The sequence below is a fragment of the Toxotes jaculatrix genome, chromosome 13 (genome assembly GCF_017976425.1).
Source record: "Toxotes jaculatrix isolate fToxJac2 chromosome 13, fToxJac2.pri, whole genome shotgun sequence".
NCBI classification, from domain to species: Eukaryota; Metazoa; Chordata; class Actinopteri; family Toxotidae; genus Toxotes; species Toxotes jaculatrix.
This window is the reverse complement of record NC_054406.1, coordinates 12,682,833-12,702,810: the sequence shown is the minus strand read 5'-3', so window position 1 is coordinate 12,702,810 and position 19,978 is coordinate 12,682,833. Positions and strand designations below refer to the sequence as shown.

At 41.4% G+C, this 19,978-nt stretch overlaps 1 protein-coding gene across 1 annotated transcript in view; it reads right to left on the bottom strand.

Moving 5' to 3' along the window:
• Positions 1-211: 211 nt before the first annotated feature.
• rapgef5a (Rap guanine nucleotide exchange factor (GEF) 5a) overlaps positions 212-19,978 on the bottom strand; it is a 43,598-nt gene continuing 23,831 nt past the window's right edge. The window contains exons 10-26 of the mRNA XM_041052890.1: positions 15,987-16,132; positions 14,828-14,928; positions 11,145-11,223; positions 10,906-11,050; positions 9,252-9,343; positions 9,125-9,155; positions 8,726-8,804; positions 8,306-8,455; positions 7,499-7,596; positions 6,362-6,484; positions 5,742-5,920; positions 5,540-5,630; positions 5,393-5,443; positions 5,171-5,258; positions 4,996-5,060; positions 4,508-4,562; positions 212-4,115 (exon numbers count right to left, since the gene is read on the bottom strand). Of these exons, the coding sequence (XP_040908824.1) occupies positions 3,997-4,115; positions 4,508-4,562; positions 4,996-5,060; positions 5,171-5,258; positions 5,393-5,443; positions 5,540-5,630; positions 5,742-5,920; positions 6,362-6,484; positions 7,499-7,596; positions 8,306-8,455; positions 8,726-8,804; positions 9,125-9,155; positions 9,252-9,343; positions 10,906-11,050; positions 11,145-11,223; positions 14,828-14,928; positions 15,987-16,132 (1,692 nt within the window). The 3' untranslated portion in view covers positions 212-3,996. The remainder of the gene's footprint in view (positions 4,116-4,507; positions 4,563-4,995; positions 5,061-5,170; positions 5,259-5,392; positions 5,444-5,539; positions 5,631-5,741; positions 5,921-6,361; positions 6,485-7,498; positions 7,597-8,305; positions 8,456-8,725; positions 8,805-9,124; positions 9,156-9,251; positions 9,344-10,905; positions 11,051-11,144; positions 11,224-14,827; positions 14,929-15,986; positions 16,133-19,978) is intronic.

Sequence of the window (19,978 nt, the reverse complement as noted above, 5' to 3'; positions counted from 1 at the left end):
ATACTCTTGGTCAACTTTGTCATAAACATTTTGAAGGTTGTCTTTCCAAATGTTCTTTTATATGCGTCAGAGAACGTGTTTGAACTGTTGCTGCGGTATCATTGGTCAAAAGCACTGGGCAAACACTTTCAGTTGTACACAGTTACACTGTATCTGGTAACCAGAAAATAAAACAAAAAAAAAAAACAAAACACCGGCTCACCTGGACATGTCACATAAAACCTATAATTTATTCATTTTCAGTAAAATTTTGACATAGTAAAACGCAGCTTTAGAAAAGACGTGTGGCTTCAGCTGTCTGAAGGCTGAGGGGACACGAGGGGAGACGTATTGCTTTGTGGTTGACTTTTTTTCCCATTTACAACAGATAAATAATAACAACATACCAACGTAGGCATATATTTACACATCAACAATATTACAATAGTACAAAGCCTTCAATGTGTCCTCTCTTGCATTGTGAACTTTGTGGGGGGTTTTTTTGTTATAACATGCAACAGAATTTAAACAACATCGTTTTATAAAACGCAACTTTACACAGTTTTGACAATGGCCGTTAAAACACTTTCCTTCCATTTAAGCATTTTGACACCAGAGGAAAGAGGCGAGCATCATCACACTGACTTGCTCTTCTGCTGCCCTCAAGTGGCCACAAAACATAACAACAAGTACTATTACATTCCAGCTTTGCAGCTTCAAACCACAAACATCTTTTCTTCTAACCCGTGCACTTCCACCTTGTTGAACCTCTGAACATGGCACATAAACTGAGACATTTTGTCACCTCTGAAATACATAAATAAACAATATATTACAATAAATAACTAATGTAGCACAATTATTCTGCTCTTTGGACACAGTGAGCAGAGGTGTGTCTGTGCATGTGTGTGTCATGTACAGGTTAATAGTAAAAATGACGACCACAAGGCCTTTCTATGACACTGAATATGAACAGACCACGGCTCTGATTTATCAGCTCCAGCAGTCGAAGAATCACTGACTTTGTTTCACAAAAAGCATCTTTAAAATGTGACTATGTAACTTTGAAGAGAAGAAATAACAGTGTTCCTTTTACAAAACAAAAGCTGAAATCATAATAAAACCCATTTTTGCTCAGTCCAGTACAGTCAGGAGTTTTACAGCTACAGCCTTACTTGGTCTAATGTGACCGATAGCTAATCTTGGGTAATGTTAGCCAAATTTAGGTAAATATAGCTGTGTAATGGACAGTCAGTTTGTTGACTTAATCACTTTTCTCCAGTTATGCTGCTGTTTTAGTACCCATACTTGTTTCTATCGAAGTTATCACTAATTTTAAAGACATTTCCAGAGAAAAAAATATGTAGTAGAAAACTTACTGGACAACACGCTTATTTAGTATTTATTTAGATTTTATATCCCCATATTATCAAATGATAACATGGCTCTAATAATCTATCAGTTTGAATCAGTTTGGGCGACTGTAACTGGCTCCACATTCAGTATCACAGCATCTGCAGAAAGTGTTGGTGACAGTCTCTGTCTTTGAAAGAGTTTTTAATGCACAGACAATGACCAAGGACCCGTAACACAAAAACTGAGTGTAAAGTGAGCCTTCATCTCGAGATCACCTTTTAATTCCTTCTTGTAGTGAACCAAAGATGCTTTTGGCACAAAGTTTGGGGAAATTCAGGTTTTCTTTCGTCTAGCTGAATCATTGTGTTCTGCAAGAGAAATCAGCTCTGTGCTCTGAAAGGCTTAGTGTTGAAATGATGATGAACACTTGTGGCAACAACATTTCTACTGTATTGCACTTTACCGCCCATGCTTTGTAACTATCTAAATAATGCAAGACATGCATCACTACATAACATTTAGGAATTTCACCCTTGGATGGTTCCTCCTACTCAGCAGAAATGTACCACTGAAGTAAATGCATGGACAGATACAGGGCAAGGACAAAATAATACAATCACTAATAAGGTTCTGCCGGACATAAAGACTGCTCCTGGTTCTAAAGGATGTGTTTCTTGTCTTAATTTGTGCGTATTATCATCAGTTATAATTTCGGAAAGATTCCTTTCAACCCATGCTGCATTTCTTTTCTGATGACTACAGAGTGAGTCAGTCATAATTCTACTCATAAGATGGGATGGTTACTTATGGATCTGAACAACAAATAGATGCTTTTCAAATTTCACAGCTGTGTCAAGAGGAATATGTTGCCGGACTTGAACTGATGGGATTCAGATAGGATCATTTTACTTGTCAACATGTAGTTGGGTCAAAATTACAAGGGACAAAAGTTAAAGTAATAAATAATTAATGGAAGAACCAAAGCTGTAAAAATCCCACCAGACAGTCATACTACAGTGGAGGAAGTCTATGTCCTTGTGCTTCCATTATTCTGTCCACACCCTGTGTTGGTTTTCACAGACAGTTTACACAGGACCACTTGTGAATGAAGTGATCTTTTCAGTCAGTATGAACAAATCATCAATGTCAAAATCTCCTCATGAACATGATTTTGTGGAATAAAGCTATTTCTGTGGTGCAGTGCTTTGACTTATCTATAACTCAAGGATTAAAAAGAAAAGGGGAAAAAAAAATTATGATGGGACTGTTTCCATAGCAACCCAGGACGAGCGGGATACCATCATACATACATACACACACACACACACACACACACACACCCTGAAATCAGTCATCATAATGTCAGAAAGCATCTCTGCGAGGAGTCAGATCTGCCTTACATGATCAAGGACCAGACCAAGGCTCATTCAAGGAAATCAAACATTCTGCGATTTAAAAAAAGAAGAAAAAAAAATAAAGAAATCCCTCCTAAACTAACCAAGACCTCTACAGTACATCTATGCTGCAGGACTCAACGTGACATTTGGCACAAAAAAATGTATAGGTCCATGTTATATACAATGTAAAATAATCATTATCTATTCATAGAAAAACATCATAGAGAAGAGAGCACGAGGAGCGTTTGGCTAAAAGTCAACCAGGACTTTAAAGTGAATAGAAGAAGCAATAACTGCTCACTACTCATCAACAGTTACCGAACTCTGGAACCAAACCTCACAGTCAGTCGGTGAAAACCTCTCGCAATGCTTCCTTCACACGCCAGGTACAATAAACTGTTAATGCTGCACCTTTTGTCACTGAGGCCGTTTTTTTTTAAAGTTAACAGACAGACAGCCTCAGTGAGAAAGGTAAAAAGGTGTAGGTATGATAAAGTATTGCACTGCTTCAGTACTGGCTGCTGCTTATGTTACATTATACGGCACAATAACCCCAAAAAAAGCTCCACATTATAAGCTCTACATAAGTATAGCGTGTATCCTGCATCACGTCACGAGGCAGATGAAATAATATGAGACCATATGGATGGGGCAGATTTTGGCCTTCAGGTTAAAATCACATCTAACTCCTCTACAGACGTTTTCGTGTTTGTAACTGAAATGATAACAAGGCTGTCGAGTCCTTATTGACCTCCGGGTGGGGGGGACTTTGACAGAATTAAAGAAACATTCCGCCTGATGAACAGGCTCATAAATAACCAAAAGCTCATCACGAGAACAAAAACAAAGGGCATATTCAGTCCAATAGATACTGTACAAAGTAATTACAGCCTTCTTTACTCTCTGTCTCAGTTTGGCAAATCTCTGTCTTGCTGTGCAGAATTTCTTCCTGTAGACAGTTCACAGAGCGTGTGTGGAGTTCAGAAATCCTTTATAAGCACATGTTCAGTGTTATAAAGCCTTTAGAGAACAGGCAGAGTGCAGCTCCGTGTCTTTGTGGGTTTTGTCAAAACACATGGCACCTTATTGTCCTCTTGGCGCTACTGCTGGTAGTGTGATTTTGTCGCAGTGTACGAGTGAGTGTGTGACATTTTGCTGTACAAAGCGTCCTCCATGCCGCACAGTGCTAACATTTCCATTGCGCTGCGTCCAGTGTGTTTGTGTGTGGGTCTATGAGTGTACGTGTGTGCGTGTGTGTGCGTGTTTAAGCGCGTGGCTCCAGTTTGTGTGACAGTTCGAAAAGAGTCTGCTGATTGTCGATAATGTGCAGGTAGTTAACACTCGTTCTCACCTCCGCACTGTCGACCCCGATTACCTCGTTGCCTAAGAGACAGACACAAAATGCAACATGCATTAGTCACGCAGAAGAGTTTTCTGCAGGACTCAAGAACACACACATTCGCACACATTTTGTACAAACACAGACTCTATTATGGCCATAAAAAGAAAATAAAAGACTGTCTGGAAATGGTTGCTTGGAAACTGTAACAGAAAAATGAGAGGGAGAGGCAACAGATTTCGGCACAGGTGCAGGACACTGACTCAACTGCAGATGGCGTTAGATTCCTTAACACTCAAATTCAACATACAGAAACACTCACAGAGGGGAAACAATAAACCTAAAGAACCATGGTCTCTAACTAAGCCTATCTTATCATTTGTGATAGTAAGATTATTTGCACCAATTAAATTCACCCAGAAACAAGAACACTCACCTGGTTGGTCGCTTTGGCAGTGACGAATCATTCTCACTGTATCTGCGATCATATGCTGTTGGTTTAGGAGAAGACATGTGACACCATATCATCAAGATCTTATATTTTAGGGCAGATACTGCACCATAGCAATAAATAACCCAGGAGGTCGTCCTCTGATCGCCACCTTGTCATGTCTAAGTGTCCATGGGGAACACACTGAAACTTAAATTTCCCCCAGTGGTCAGGCCAGCACTTTGCATGGTAGCTCACTGCCATTGATGTGTCAGAGTGAATGGGAGGCAATTACTGCATTTACGTCCCATTTGCCATTCATGTGACTGATCAATTAATCAATCAATCTGCTGATGCATCTCATCTTGTTATGCATGTAGTTACTAGATTACAGTTTAAGCAATGTTTAAACAGGGTAAAATTCCTGAAAGGTCACATTCAAACAGTTGGAAACAAACTCAGACACCAAATGTTACAGAACTGACTCAACTCACCAGCTTCTCAAAGTTGACCAGGTTGTCATGGAACGTCTTATTTCCCTCGTGGATGAAGGTGATATCTAAGAGCAGTGGATGAGTGTATTTAGGTTTCATTCACCAAAAAAGAAACAATCAAGGATTGATGTGTGTGCGCGTGCGTGTGTGTGTGTATAAGGGTTGAAGATGATACCTTTCAGGAGAAGAGGCATGAAAGGGATCTTGGGAGGTTTCATCCTCTTGAAGGCTTCTCTGTAGGCTTTGTGGTTCAGAGAGGGATCCTTGAGAAAGACGGAGGAAGAGAGAAAATAGAGTAAAAAAACAAAAGGAAGGGAAAAGGAGGCGAGATTTCAAGATCAAGAGAGGAACGTTTCACACTCTGCACACATCTCTGTCTCTGTTCACTAAATCTCACCGTGATGAGCTCCAACTCTGAGAAAAGCTTCTTGAACTTCCCTGGACATTTCTGAAAGGAAGTTTGGTCAGAACTTGAATTAAAAACAGAAAGTATCTGTGTAGATACACTAAATACAACAACACACACACACAGACTCACACTTACCTCCCACGTTTGGTTGAGTCGGCTGACAGCTGCTGTGTTGAGACCCATGATGATGGCAAATGCAGAATTCAGATTTCTTTGGGCTTTACAGCTACAAGAGCACAAAAATGTGAGAAACATGATCAAAATGCAGAGAAATCTTGATGCACTTGATAAACACACTAGTATTTGTGTACGTTTGAGTGTGTGTGCGAGTTCTTACTGAGCAGCGATCTTGATGAACTTCTTCAGCAGCTGCACTCTCTTGTTGAGAGACACGCACATGAGTACCTCGGACATGACCCACTGCTGGACCTCGTTGCAGCGCTGGAGCAGCACTGAGAGCGCCGCCGTGTGGCCGGTACCAGGAGCACGGCTGAGGGTGTAGTACACCAGCTCTTGCTGCATGTGGAAGGAGGAAAGAGTGTGAGTGAAAGACATCAAGCTTTTCAGAAGAACTTCTCCCAAAATATCTACTCCCTTACCTCACAAATATTTAATGCCAGTCATAATTTTCCAGAGGCCAATGTGACATCTTGGTATTGCTCATGTTGTCCAACCAATTGTACAAAGACAGTCCAAACCAACATACAATTCATTGATAATCATATAAAACCAAAAATGCTCACATTTAAGAATAAGAATCCATTTTCACACCAGCTCTTCCTGACAGCCTCTCAGCTGCAAGAAGACTTTCTGTACTCGTGATCCACTAAGACTTGTAGAGCATTTGCATCTTTAATGCGTATGTTCCAGCAATCTCTGTCATGAATATGAATTTATTATAAACTACTGTATGTGTACACACCACATGCACACATTTGTGTGTGTGTGAGTGTCTACCTCGTGGATGGATTTGAAGAGGCTCCAGTCCAGGTGTGTGAGAGAAGCTGCCACGTCCCAGGTGTTGATGCCTAAGAGCTTCACCGGCCTCCTGCTTAGCTCAGCACTGTCCGTTAAAGGAGGCTAAGAATACACACAAAAAAAGAAGCTAGGTTAGTGCACAGGAGGAAGCTGGTCATCTTTGTATCATGGAAGCTCAAAAATACAGTACATACTGTACATACACACATGTACTGTCTATCTCCAAAATATGATAAACAATAGCGACAATATCTCACTTTCATAATAAGCTACAGAACAGTGGGACTGGTGGAGAATTCAGAAACAATCCATCATTCAACAGAAACAATATAACACAAGCAAGACTGAAAGCTCAGAGGGGAGTATTGATTCTTACAACACAATTGTTGTGTCCAGCTCTGCTGATAGGTCAGCATATTAACTACAATTCTGCATTTATGAGCCTGACAACTGACGTTGACTCAGCAAAATAAAGGTAAATATTACATGCCTACCAGAGCACTACTTGGACGGTCAATTCTTTTAAGTTGGTCTAACTTAAAGAATCTACTGGTTTGTTAATGACAGGCTGCTAAATATAGATATCCAGCAAGAAACTAATATCTCTAAAAGCGTGGTTTGTTAAAATGTCCAATGGAGCAAAATTATTTAAGGATTCACAACTGACGCTCCACTTTGAAAAACATGCCATTACGGACCAACACTTCGCCCTGATACAGCACTTTCCCATCCTGCCGTCACGGTTGGGCAACAAAATAATTGTGGCTCACACCTTTTCTCTCCTACTGAGTCAAAGTTAATAACAATCACCTGGCCTGAGTCTCTCTAGTTTGCTTATAATGCATGACTCATCGTATCACTGTGAAAATATGTCAGTTGGGGAATTAGCATATTCATTTTCATGCCTGATTTAGCCAGAAGATGATACCGAGGCAAACAACAATATCAGAGGCAGCAAATGCCCAGATAATCATTCTCAGATAATCTTTGAGAGGTCACGGTTTGAGTTAAACCTGCAAGCTGCGCCTTTAGCCCCTATCAGTGCGTGTGAAACTCAAGGAAGGATTGGATGTTACAGAATGACAGAAGCACAAACACAACAGTGCATTTACATACCAAGATCTCAGTGAGATCCCTGCGACAGGCCACAAGCTTTGCCTGCGGGGTCAGAGACTCTGAATACACACAGTCACTGGGCTGTAACACTCTCCGCTCTGCAGAGACGACAATATAAAGGAAAGGGGAGAGAGAGAGAGAGAGAGAGAGAGAGAGAGAGAGAGAGAGAGAGAGAGAGAGAGAGAGATGAAAAAAAAATGGACATTACTATTTGATTTAAAAAAATAAATGGTAAAAATAGATAGCTAAAGTAGGAAATAGGGTCAAAATTATGAATAAACAGATGAAAGAAAGTTAGGAAGTTAGAAAGAAGTTAGAAAGTATTACATAACTGGTTAGAAGAGATATAAATGTATTATTTGAAATGGCTAAAGGTAATATAGAAATGGTTAACAGCTACAGCTAAAAGATAACTTGTTAAAATAGTTAGCTTGGTTAAATCTAATCAATGAACAGTTGAAAGATCCAGCTCCTGCCACAAATGCAAACTACAAATGCAAACCTGACCAAACCAACCCAAACACTGACTATTCAGCTGTATTAAAAACATAGTTAGAATAATAGCATTGACTTTTATGTAATTAAAGCCTTAACATTAAGTTACAAATTAAACAACACCCAGTTAATAATCCATTCACAAGAACATATTTGGAACATGACAGGTTGAGCAGATGAGGGAGTACTTCAGACACAAAAGGGTGGGAACCACTGGTGGAGAAAAATTGCATTCTTAAGGGAGTTTAATAGTTTTGTTAATGTGTTGACTACGTTGTGTGCATGCATTTCTTTGTGCGTTTGTGCGTGTACCTCCAGTGTTTGAAACCACAGCAAGCACCATGTCTTCCTCTGCTCTGTCCATCTTCAGACCCACAATCCTTAGCAGCTCATGGGCCTCTAGTGACGGGTGTGTGTGGACACTCAGGTAGGAGTCGGTGCTCACGTACACGCAACAAATTACTGAGAAATACATTGAAAATGTTCACAGTAAGTGGCTAAAACAAAACTAATGAAATACTGTAAAATCATAAAGTATTTACAGAGAGAGACTCGAGTTCATTTTTGTCAAGTACCCAAACAGACAAATAAACCAAACATGCTGTATTTAAGCAATTTGCATGTGCACATTGAAATTAAAACTCACAGACTGTCATTATGTATAATTGTGTACAGTCCTGGGCAGTGCATTGCGGTTTGTGTTGTGCGCATGTGTTTGTGTCTGTTGCTCACCCTCTCTAGTCTCAATCTGAGGACTTCGGAGTTGCAAACAGTTTTCCTTCAAACTCAGCTGCTGATACATTTGTTTACTCTGACAGAGAGAGAGGGAGAAAGCGAGCAGAAGGGACATGAAGATGCATAATACTGTTCATACTTATACACTGAATATATTATGAGGCACTGACAGCATCTGTATCAGCTCCTATACAGCTCAGATTTAATTATTACTGTTGAACCTCTATGGACTAAAGTGGCCTATTTCACAATGTAAAGCACAGTTTACTGTATGGTTGTAAATATTTTACTTTTTCACATACTTGACTAAATTCATGGTATGCTATTGGCACAAATGACTAATTTAAGGACTGGAATTGTTACTCAGAATTGGCATATGCCCCTTCTTTGGCTTACCTTTTGGTTTGGAGGGCAGTCATCCACAGTGCTATAAGAAACAAGCACAACAGTGAGGAGGGATGCGGGAAGGCATGGGGGAAAAAAAGAGAGAACAAAGGCTCTGTGCAGAGACAAACCCACTTACTGTCTGCGACGCAGCAGTTTCTGGAACTCCTTCAGATCTTTCTCCAGTGTGGGGAACTCATAAAGATCTTCTAAAACACACCTGTACAGGGTCTGACCGACAGACAGAAAAGAAAACCAAGATCCATGACGTTGCACCCACAGTTTCATGTTAATACTTGATGGAAAATAAAATAAAATATTTGTCTGGCAACTGGCTGCAGGAATAACATTTGAATGCCTTGGTCTTTGGCTGTTCACAGATTTTGGCTCTACTGTTCCCCAGGAACAGCCACTCTAACCATCATTCTACACTGGCTCCAAAAGAAGAATGGTCCAAAAATCCTTTTGAACGTTGTACAGGTCTAATCTGCAGCTAACAGAAGAGTTTGTTTGAGGTTACTGCTGCCAAAGGAAGGTTCAATCAGTTATTAAATCCAAGGGTTCACATACTTTTTCTTGCCTCTGTATACACTGTATAGTATTAACATTCCAGTCTGTGCAGCTCATTTACTGAGTAACATCAATTATGCTGCATAGGTAGATCACATTAAAACAGCATCAGACAAATTCTGTAGCCTACCTTGTACTTAAAAGGGTGACTAGGCTCTGTCGTGTCTGTGTGTGTCAGTGTGTGTGCAATGGTGGAGCATTCGTACATAACATGAAAGCTCAGGAGGAAGAAACAGTAACAACTACACACACACACAGGCGCGCACACACACATTTCCACCTGCTTATCGCTGTCATTGACCCACCATAGCCTCCCATCCCAATTCCCCTCTCGTTCCTCTGTTACTAGGCAACTATCACCTGGGTTACGCACTCCATATGAGATTATACCCATGCCAACCCTCGCACTTTGGTTTCCATGGCAACCCAGCGCTGAGCAATGGAGCTGTCAGGTTATGGTGGGACAAGTGATTGGTGAGTATATGCGGCTGTTGAGGGTAAGCGTGTGGATGTGTACATGTGTGATCAGGTTGTGTGAGCGTGTGTCTGTATGTATGACAGTATTGTCACAGGCATTCAAATCTAATCCGGCGACCATGTGAAAATATAACGGGAGCGCAGCAGACACGAGCAGCATTTGTAGTGAGAAGTGCAACTGATGTGACACTGAGAATCAGTATGTGTGTTTTCAATAACGATAGTGTGTGGGTACCGTGTTTCGTATGTGTGACCAGCAGTAGAATACTTCACTTTTTGATTATTTTATTTATTATTATTTACTAATAAATACTCTAAAAGAAAAACATAAAGCCACATATTGTGATTATACCCCATTGTTCCTCATATGATACATCATGAAAGTGCCTGTATTTTTTTCCTTTCTTATGAGTTTGCTCCTTTGTCAGAGGGATGAGACAAAAACATCACCAAGGCTCCCCCTGTGTGCTGAAATGCAGTTCAGTAAAACAGGAGATGCAGCTAACAAGAAGATCAGGGTACACACAAACACACACACTGCAGCTCAGATGTCCTGTGGTGCAAAACTTGAGGAAGGACAACCCCATTTTAGAACAAGACAGAGAGACAAATGAAGATAAACGAGACTTCTCATGTTCTTTTTTTTGACACATATGACAACAGAGGATCAAACTGGTTAAAATCTTTGAAGAGAGATAAAAAAACAAAATCAGACTGTGATGTAGTGTAGGTGAGTAGTGCCGTACCTTCATGAAGCTCCTGACGTGCTCCTCATCCTTGAGGAAGTCCTTGTAAAGCCTGCTCCAGTGCGACACCAGCTGCAGTACTTTACGTTTCCTGAAGAGGGCGTCCTTGCCCTCCTCCTGGCCCCTGCAGCGGGCGCTGCTATAGGTGAGACCAGTCAAGGAGACAACGAAGGACAGTACGGAGGCTGAGAGGATATGAGCGTGATTATGTTTGTGCATGTGTTTGCCAGTAAGGATATTGTCCCAAAAGAGCCTGACAGAGGTCATGAGTGGACATGAACACCAGATAGGTCAACAGGAAGTCATCCAGCAGCATTTCTGAAACGCAGGAAACACACCAAATTATCTTTTAGTTTCTGCCTTTGTTCCTAACTTCAACTCTGATTTCAGTCAGTTTTTGAATGAATGGACATTACAAAGCATAACAAATACACTTAAACACATTAACAGCTTTAAAGCTGCATTAATCAATAATTTTGTACATGATAGATAAAATGACTGCGTGTAATGTGGTCACTCATAGCGATGGACCCACAGAGAATTATCATGTGACCATGAAATCTCCCTCCATGAATGCCAGAGTATTTTAGTATCTTTCAGCTCAGTATTTTGATTTTTGGCTAAAGCACAGGTACATATGCACCCAAGATACGTTTAGGCCGGACTGAGGTAGGTACGTGCTGATTCACATTCTCAAATAGCATAAGCTGGCTTTATTCCCGGCATCTGAAAATTTTGAAACGCCCATAGAGATGTATTGCAAAGGCATCAAACACCCTGTCGATTTGGTTTGCCAGGAACCTGCCAAGGAATAGACCCAGTCTGTGTTACTTCGATTTCTTCTTTCAATTTCCAGCAGGCTAGGCACGGGAAGTGTACTGCTGCCTCCCGCTGGTTAAAAACAACAACATATTTGGTCTTTGCAAGCAGAAATGATGTATGCATGTATTTATTTCCACATAGAGCAGGGACGTGAGACCCGATCACCTAAGACAAATGTCAGGTATGCACAAAGTTGTCCTGTGTCTGTTGTATGTGTAAAACATTTTCCTGACATGTTCACCACATCAAAGGTGACACCACGAAAGGTTTAGCATCTATGGAGACTGTGGGTTCTCCCCTTGAAGACAATACAGTTCTGCAGATTTGACCAAAGTTTAGTTGCACAGCATGAGTTTGCTGCTAATTAAAATCTCTTCCAAACACACCCCCACGAGGTTTTAATAGATGATGATTTGTCGAGAATATTTTATATTACACAGAAACAGCGAAGCAAACATTTATATCACTGCCAAGAGGTACAGGTTTTTCTTCCTCCCATATTCATAACAACTTCAAAAACTAAAGAAATTCATCAGAGCAAGCTAATGTGCAAGTGAGATAACAAGAGCCTATGTGTGTGTGTGTGAGACTCAGCAGGTGTTCAATGGGTAGGAACCGAATATAAACAGCCCTCGTGGCAGATGGGTAATGAACCATTGTTGGTGGTGTGAGGGGAGTAGTGGTGTGTGTGTGTGTGTGTGTGCGTGTGTGTGTGTGGTGTCAAACTCTTTCCCTGGGAAAATGTGTGACCCAAATATGGCTCCGTCAGGCAGAGAGCAAAGAAATCAATTATAGAAGACTGAGCAGAGGCCGCGACATTAATATTTTAACAAGTGTCTTCTCTTTAGAAATAAAAACACAACTTTTCTCGAGAAATATTTTTAGGCAGGTCTGACTAAGCTTATCACTTTTTCAAAACCCAGCTGACTTACTTTCCTGTCATCTTCTCCTTTCTGAGCTCTTTTCTCTTCAGTCTGTGGATGTGGAGCTCTTCCTTGACCAGCTATCAGCCTTTTCCCTGTTTTCTGTTTCCCTCTCAATTTCTCAGCCCCAAAACATTTTAGTGCACCCCCACCTCCAGACACACACACACACACACACTACACCCCCGTTTTTCATTTTCTCCTTCTCATCGGTTACATTTCCCCCCACTACTACTCTCCTCCTACGCTCGCCCTCTCTCAGCTCTCTGTGATGATAAATATCCATTTTCATCTTCAACATATGCCCTCTGCGTTTGCCCGCTGGCACACACAAAGTCAAACACATACACTCATAGACACACCAATACACACAGACATACACACACCAAAACGCACACAGCACCCTGATGAATAACTCATTCAGTTCTGACCTTGGGGAGTTTATCTCTTGCGAGAGAGAAAGGAAAAAGAGAGAAAATGTGTGTGTGCTGAACTAATCGCAGTAATCTGCTGCTGTGTTTTTTGTTGTGTGTTCTTATGTGTTTGCGTGGGGAGGGGTGGTTCGGGTAATCGCTCTCTCTCTGTGGAAGCGTGTTCGAGCCTGTTCAACATGCCGCACAGCTAAGCCCGCTAAAACAGCACACTGATGCTCAACACCACCCCAGAGGGCCTACACACACACACACGCACACCCTCATGCTTATTCAGTGCACACAGACCGAAAGATAGACACACAAACACAGAGACAAAGACAGCCAAACACGCACATACAATGTTGATTTGCATCTGTGCTTCTGCCTTTCCCTCTAAAAAAAAAAAAACCTTAAAAAAGTGCATCTTTTCTCTTTTCAGTGAATAAATATCAGACGGTCTTCCTCCACAAAGACCATCTCAGTTCTCCCTCTCTCTCTCCTACATTCGTCTCTCCCTCTTTCTTCGTTTGCTTCCTGCAATTCAGTGAGATGGCTCCCTGTGGACTGCTGGGAACTGGTGGTGCTGAGGAATTGATACATAAAGACGCCTTGTCTTAAAGCAGTGCAGACAGGCGAGAGCATGGTTTTATAAAATACAGGTTGAGACCCAGATGTCCCTGGATGAATTAGGAAGTATAATTTTACTAGACCAGGGCTGCATGACGATAATGAATTTAATTATAGGAAAATAAGATCCATTAACTATGATAGGAGGTTGGCTTGCACTTACACTAACATGCATTTTTCTTTTAATCTGCGCAGGAATTATTATCTTACATAAGAAATATTTTAAGACAAAAAGGGCACATACTGTTGTCAGTACATTGTAATCTAAGTGGGAACACTGTGGTTTGTGGTGAGCACCTTGAAATGGGGACATCCCCTGCCTTTCTCTGCTGATGGTAAACAGAATACCTGTGGGACTTGTCGGTCAGACAAACCACAATATTCAAACATGTAACCTTGTCGGTTTTTCCACTTCTTTTTAACTTCTTCCTAACACCTTACATACTAAATTATTAACTGATTATGTTCAAATTGTACTTCAAGTGTGGTCTATGTTTTCACTAAGCTGATAACAAACAAATGACAAAACGTTTCCTGAGGTAAAACTTTACAGTAGTGCTAGCACTGCTTAACAGCCACCTGAAGATTGTCTTCAGCAGAAATGCCTACAGCCCCCTGAGGGAATCATTTCACAAACTCATTAGAGCATTTAACCTCTTGAATGTTCCTCATATTTACAGGTAATGACATGGACGAATGAGTGCGCACGCACCTGGATCTGGTATGAGGGCTGACTCACTCATGCACCCACAGGCATATACACACACACACACACACACACACACACACACACACTACAATCGAGGGGAAGTGCATACCTCCCGGGTTTGAATCTACTTTGAGGAAGACAAAAGAGAAAGGTACAGGCTGGGTTGTGTTGTAACTTGTCGTGTGGCACTAAAAATGAAACCACATGGAGTGAGAGAAAGATGTGGTGCTTAGTTCTCAAAATACCTTTGGTCAAACAGCAGATGTAAACAACTCAGCTTCTGTATTTATAGGACAAACTGTTTCTCTAACTTTAGTTTTACTCTAATTCAAATCCTTTCGGTTTCTTTTTATCGACATACAGCCACATTATGTGTATGGATGCTCTGTCATAGATGTGTCTCTGTACACAGTGTGCACCAAACTTACCGCTCTCCCTGCTCTCCGGCGCCCCTCTTTGGTCGTCCAACCGCAGGTCACTGAGCAGGTGCTCTAAGATCTTGAGCGGCGTTCCTGACACCACCACATACCTGTAAGATGCAGAGTCATGCCAATCTTCCTCACTAGAGTATGAAACCCAAGCACGACCACTTCCACCCATCCATCCTCCCTCCCTTTCTTCCTCCTTATTCTCGTCCACATCGTCGTCATCAATGTAGCGGAAATGGGGAACATCAAATGCACAGATTTCTGAACTGCTGGTATTTTCATTGTGATTACTATCTTCCTCCTCCTCATCGTCATCGTCCTCATCATCCTCATCATCTATATCCTCCTCTGCTACTGCAAGTGTAGCTAGCTCAGTGGTCATCTTCATATCCAAACACTTCCGGAGAATCAGCCTTCATTTAAGCTTTGTGTTCCTGGGAAAGGTGCTCTCCTGAGGGGTAAACTGCCTTTCCGTCTGCTCCTGTCAGCTAAGAGCTCCAGAGATTAAAACTCTCTCTGTGACAGCTCCCACAGTAGCACTCGGAGGGAACTGATTGCTACTCGTGGTGAGCACTGTATACACACGCATACACATACACACACACGCGCACTCACACACACACACACCCACTTAACCTGCCTGTCACTGACACTCCCTGCATTGTGCCTTAGGTCTTGGCACATACTGACTTAAATACACAGAGACAGACATTGCATAAAGGAATCACTTTGAGGAAATTCACTTACACACACATACACATGCATATGATCCTAAATGCATACACTGATTTGTGGAAGGAAGTAAACCAGTCTTGGTGTCATCTTTGTTTCCCTTTCAGCTGAAAACAAAAAAGCCATTCTCTTGTTCCTGCTCTGCTCCAGAAGCTAAAGCATACATTATCTTACACACACACACACACACACACACACAAACACACACACACACACACACACAAACGCGTGCGTACACAAACGCGCAAGCTTGCAGTGCTGACAGCCGTACTGATGTTTTGTTTTGCAGGTATGTGCAATAGTCTGTGGTTGCAACCTGAGAACCCAAAGTTAAAAACTGAAAAAAGAGAGGGAGGAGTACTATGATTATGCTTTTGTTGCTACTGTTGGTCTGGAAGACTCTTATTATATAGGAGGAGGGACTGACCTCTTGTCACAATCCTCCTCTCTGGACCCGCCCCCTGATGATGTGGGTGAGGGCCTGTCCGATGGCGACGTCACTGATGATGCCACTCTCTGCAACACCAACACGTCCCGTCCTCTCTCCTTCAGACAAACCCTCCCCACTGCCTCCTGAGAGAGAAAGAGAGAGGGAAAAACTCAGTGAGACAACATGTCATAAAGTGAGGCAAGGACAAAACTCTTGGAAGGCGACACATCAGCCAGGATGAAAATTATAGGCCCACTGAAGCTTATTTAAAGATATACTGATATCTGTGTATTGTATATAATGTCCAGTAAGTAATGAGAACTTAACACTTAGCACAGAAATGCCAGAGATACATCTGAGGTAAATTACAAACTGTGCTGCCAATACATTTTTGTCCACCAGATATTGACAGCTTTATTTTTCAACTGTAAAATGTCTTGCTCAATACTTACTACCTCTTTCAGAACTCTTTATTAAACAAATTTAAGGGATCATTATTGAAAAAAAAAAAACAAATATTGTCAGATTTTTAAAATTATTAAATACCATTATCTTTCTATCAGAAATCCAGTAACAGTTGGGCTCTATAGTCCAGACCCTTTCACTTAAGATTAAATCATTTCTCCTACTCATAGGTAAATGTAGCGCACACACCCTCACATCAATCCACATATGCAGGAACAAATAGCAGGAAGTATTGTATTTCCTGCCTTTAAAAGAAAGGGTATTGTATAATCCATAAAAAGGGGACAACTAGGATTGTGGGCTGACACTTGAAATGATCTCCTGCTCCAAAAATGAACTTGATCTGTGACTCTGGCACACACACACAGACACACACACACACCTGCAGTGGCAGTGCAATGGGAACAGAGCTCCAGATGGACAAAGGAGCACAATAAGAAACAGCCTGAGGAAAGGAGAGAAAAACGAGAAGAGAGCGGGAGATCAAAGGCAGAGGACAGGAGCAGGAGGAGAGATAAAGAAGCAACGTCTCTCCTCCAGCTGCTCGCTGCAGTCTCTGTCGCAGCCAGAGGGACTGAGCGGCAATCACAACTGACACAGACAGCTCTCTGAGCAGGGCTGTCTTTCTGTTGCACTTTCTTGCTTTAATACACACACACACACACACACACACACACACACACACACACACACACACACACACACATATTATGTATTGTGGCATCTATGTATTTAGATGCCACAATACATAATAATATTTCAGTGGTAATGGGTTTTATTTCAGTGAAAAAAAATCAGCTGAGGCTTGGGAAAAAAAAGTGGAGAAAGGGTGCTAAGGTTCATACGAAGTGCCAACGGTGCACCAATCAATAACTGTGATCACATGACGTGATTTTTACTGCAGACACAGTGGAGCCTTAACACAGAGCACTGTTAATGGAGTCACAGATACCTTTATTACACACAAAAACAAATCAATAGACAGGTAGACATGAAGAAGCACACACAAACTCTTTCTGTCTTTGTGATCGTCTGATGAAAGGAGCTGTCTGATCCTGAGAGACAGCAGGTGGGATCTGACTTGGGTCAGACAAAACAATATGCCCAAAGTGCTGTGTGTGCGTGCGTGTCTTTGCGTGTGTGTGTGTGGACATGCCCTGATGACTCATATTCAACAGGAGTACGATACAGATGTTCAGCGGTCACAAGATCCTTCCCCTCAGGTGCACTGGTGTGTGTGTCTCACACTGTGTGCGTGTCATGCATTTTCATCCTTCATTAAATACAATAAGATTTTAATTTTGTATCTTTTTATTTATAATTCTGCCAAGCACATTTGGGCTCATTAACTTCTGATTAACAAATCCATATCTATGATATTTAAATGAAGTAAAAATCATTTAAAATAAAGTTAAAGTACTTTACAACTGTGATTTGAGGAGTTTTTTGGAAGACAGTTTTCCTTATGTGAATCGAGCATCTGAAGGTGTTGTATGCTGTATGCAGACTGTAAAGCACCATGAGGAAACTTTTTGATTTTTAGATACATAAATAAAACTATGTTCACTGTGTGTTCACCGCGTCTACATCAGGGCTATGGTACTGATGGTATAACACTTGCAATGACAACACCGAATATTTTAATTCATTTTGACACCTCATAATGACTAACTGTAGGTAGGTCATGCTGCAGGTTAAAAAAACAAAATGCACTGGCTTGTTTCCTGTTAGTGGAGCCTCAATCTTGGCTGAGTACACGAAGTAACATGAGTGGGGGTGTTCACACTTCACAGCAGCACAATATCTTGTTTAGGACTCACTTTAACTGACTGGAGCTTCTTATAATTTTAATATGTCAGTGCCTCATGCTGCCATTTTAGATCAGTTTACTTCTCAATTCTGATATTATTTATCAATAACTTATTCAACCATATACAAACACTACAAGTTCTTCAAAGTGAGCTCACCTGTGTACAATGTGTAGTTACCAGTGCCAGTTCATTATGTAACATGCTGAAATTAAACGTCCACAAGGATCAGCAGCACAAAGATGTGTACAGCTGATAAATAAGGCAGTGACAGCTGATGTAGAGAGATCTGAAACAGCACGCCATAAATTATATTTTAGGCCGGCACACAGACCACACCCAGGGGCCCAGATGTGATGTCAAGATAACAAGTTTGGTGGCTAAGTGGTTCAAAGGGGGGCGTGCCATCAGACCACATCATTCAGGGTTCAAATACAAACCAGGATATTTTATCGCAAGTCTCCTCTCTTTATCTCTACTGAATGTTCCTATCTCTCAACACCAATGACTATCTAAGAAAGGAAAATTGCCCCAGAAACACAGTGAAAAAAGAAAAACACATATTATGTAACCAATTATAACTACTGTAAAAACAAAGGAGAGTAAAATGTTGTGTTGCGCTCCTGATAAAGTGGCAAACTGTTGATCTTTCCAATAACACAGTCGCTCTCTTTGCATGGATGCCAAGAAAAACAAGTCTGAGCCAAGAATGGAGGAAGGCAGTGTTATAACACATACACGCACTCAAGATCAAAAGTAAAACTTGCAACACTGTCACTACGTATGTGTAACTATGGCACATGCACATGCATTTACACACAAACACACACACAAATAATCTCCAATGATTCAAATGCAAACAGCAGTTCCCAAGTACAACACTAATATAGCCTGAGAAAGAATGCAAGACACGAAAGGGAAAAATATACAAAGTAGGCACTCGAGCGCTGCAGAAAGGAGGGGGGTCAGAAAGTTATGCAACACCGAAAAAGAGAGACAGGGAGCAAGAAAAGAAAGCAAGATGAAAGGCAGGAGACCGGGACAGAACACCAGAGACACGGAGGAGTGTGGGGAAAAGTGAGAAATACAGGAAGTGACTGAGAAAACAAATACATGACACTGACAATTATGTAACACACTCTGTAATGGTCGCACAACTATGACAAGCTGGATATGCGTTGGAGCTGGATAGGACATTTCTTTGAAGTTTAGAGAGACAGAATTTGACTTTCTCTATCAACAAAAAAGAAAATGATAAAAGATACTTGTTCACAGTTAACAGGTGTGTCAGTCTCTCTTCTTCCATTCCTCCCTATTCCTTCCTTCAATTCAACCATCTGTACTTCCACCCTCTTCTTCTCCACCCTTCCCTCCGCACAGTCTCCTCTTTACAGTTCTGGAAACACCTTTTCTCTTTCCTCTCTTCATCATATTCGAGCCAAGTTTCTCTCTTTCTCTCTCTACGAATGGTCAGATTTTATGCCCTAGAGGTTTGGATATGGAAACAGAAAATAGAGAGCAGGGGACATGCACTTGCTGTGCCCCTCACAGGGTCACAAACTGCATACACAACTCTCACGCACACAGACACACAAATTCAAAGAGTTCAACATGTGCACACAAAATGAGAAAGGAAGGATGGAGCCGAAATTCAACCTCTTACAAGATCAGTCGTCACAAGGCTCATTTATCCCCTCCATATCTGTCCCTCACTGA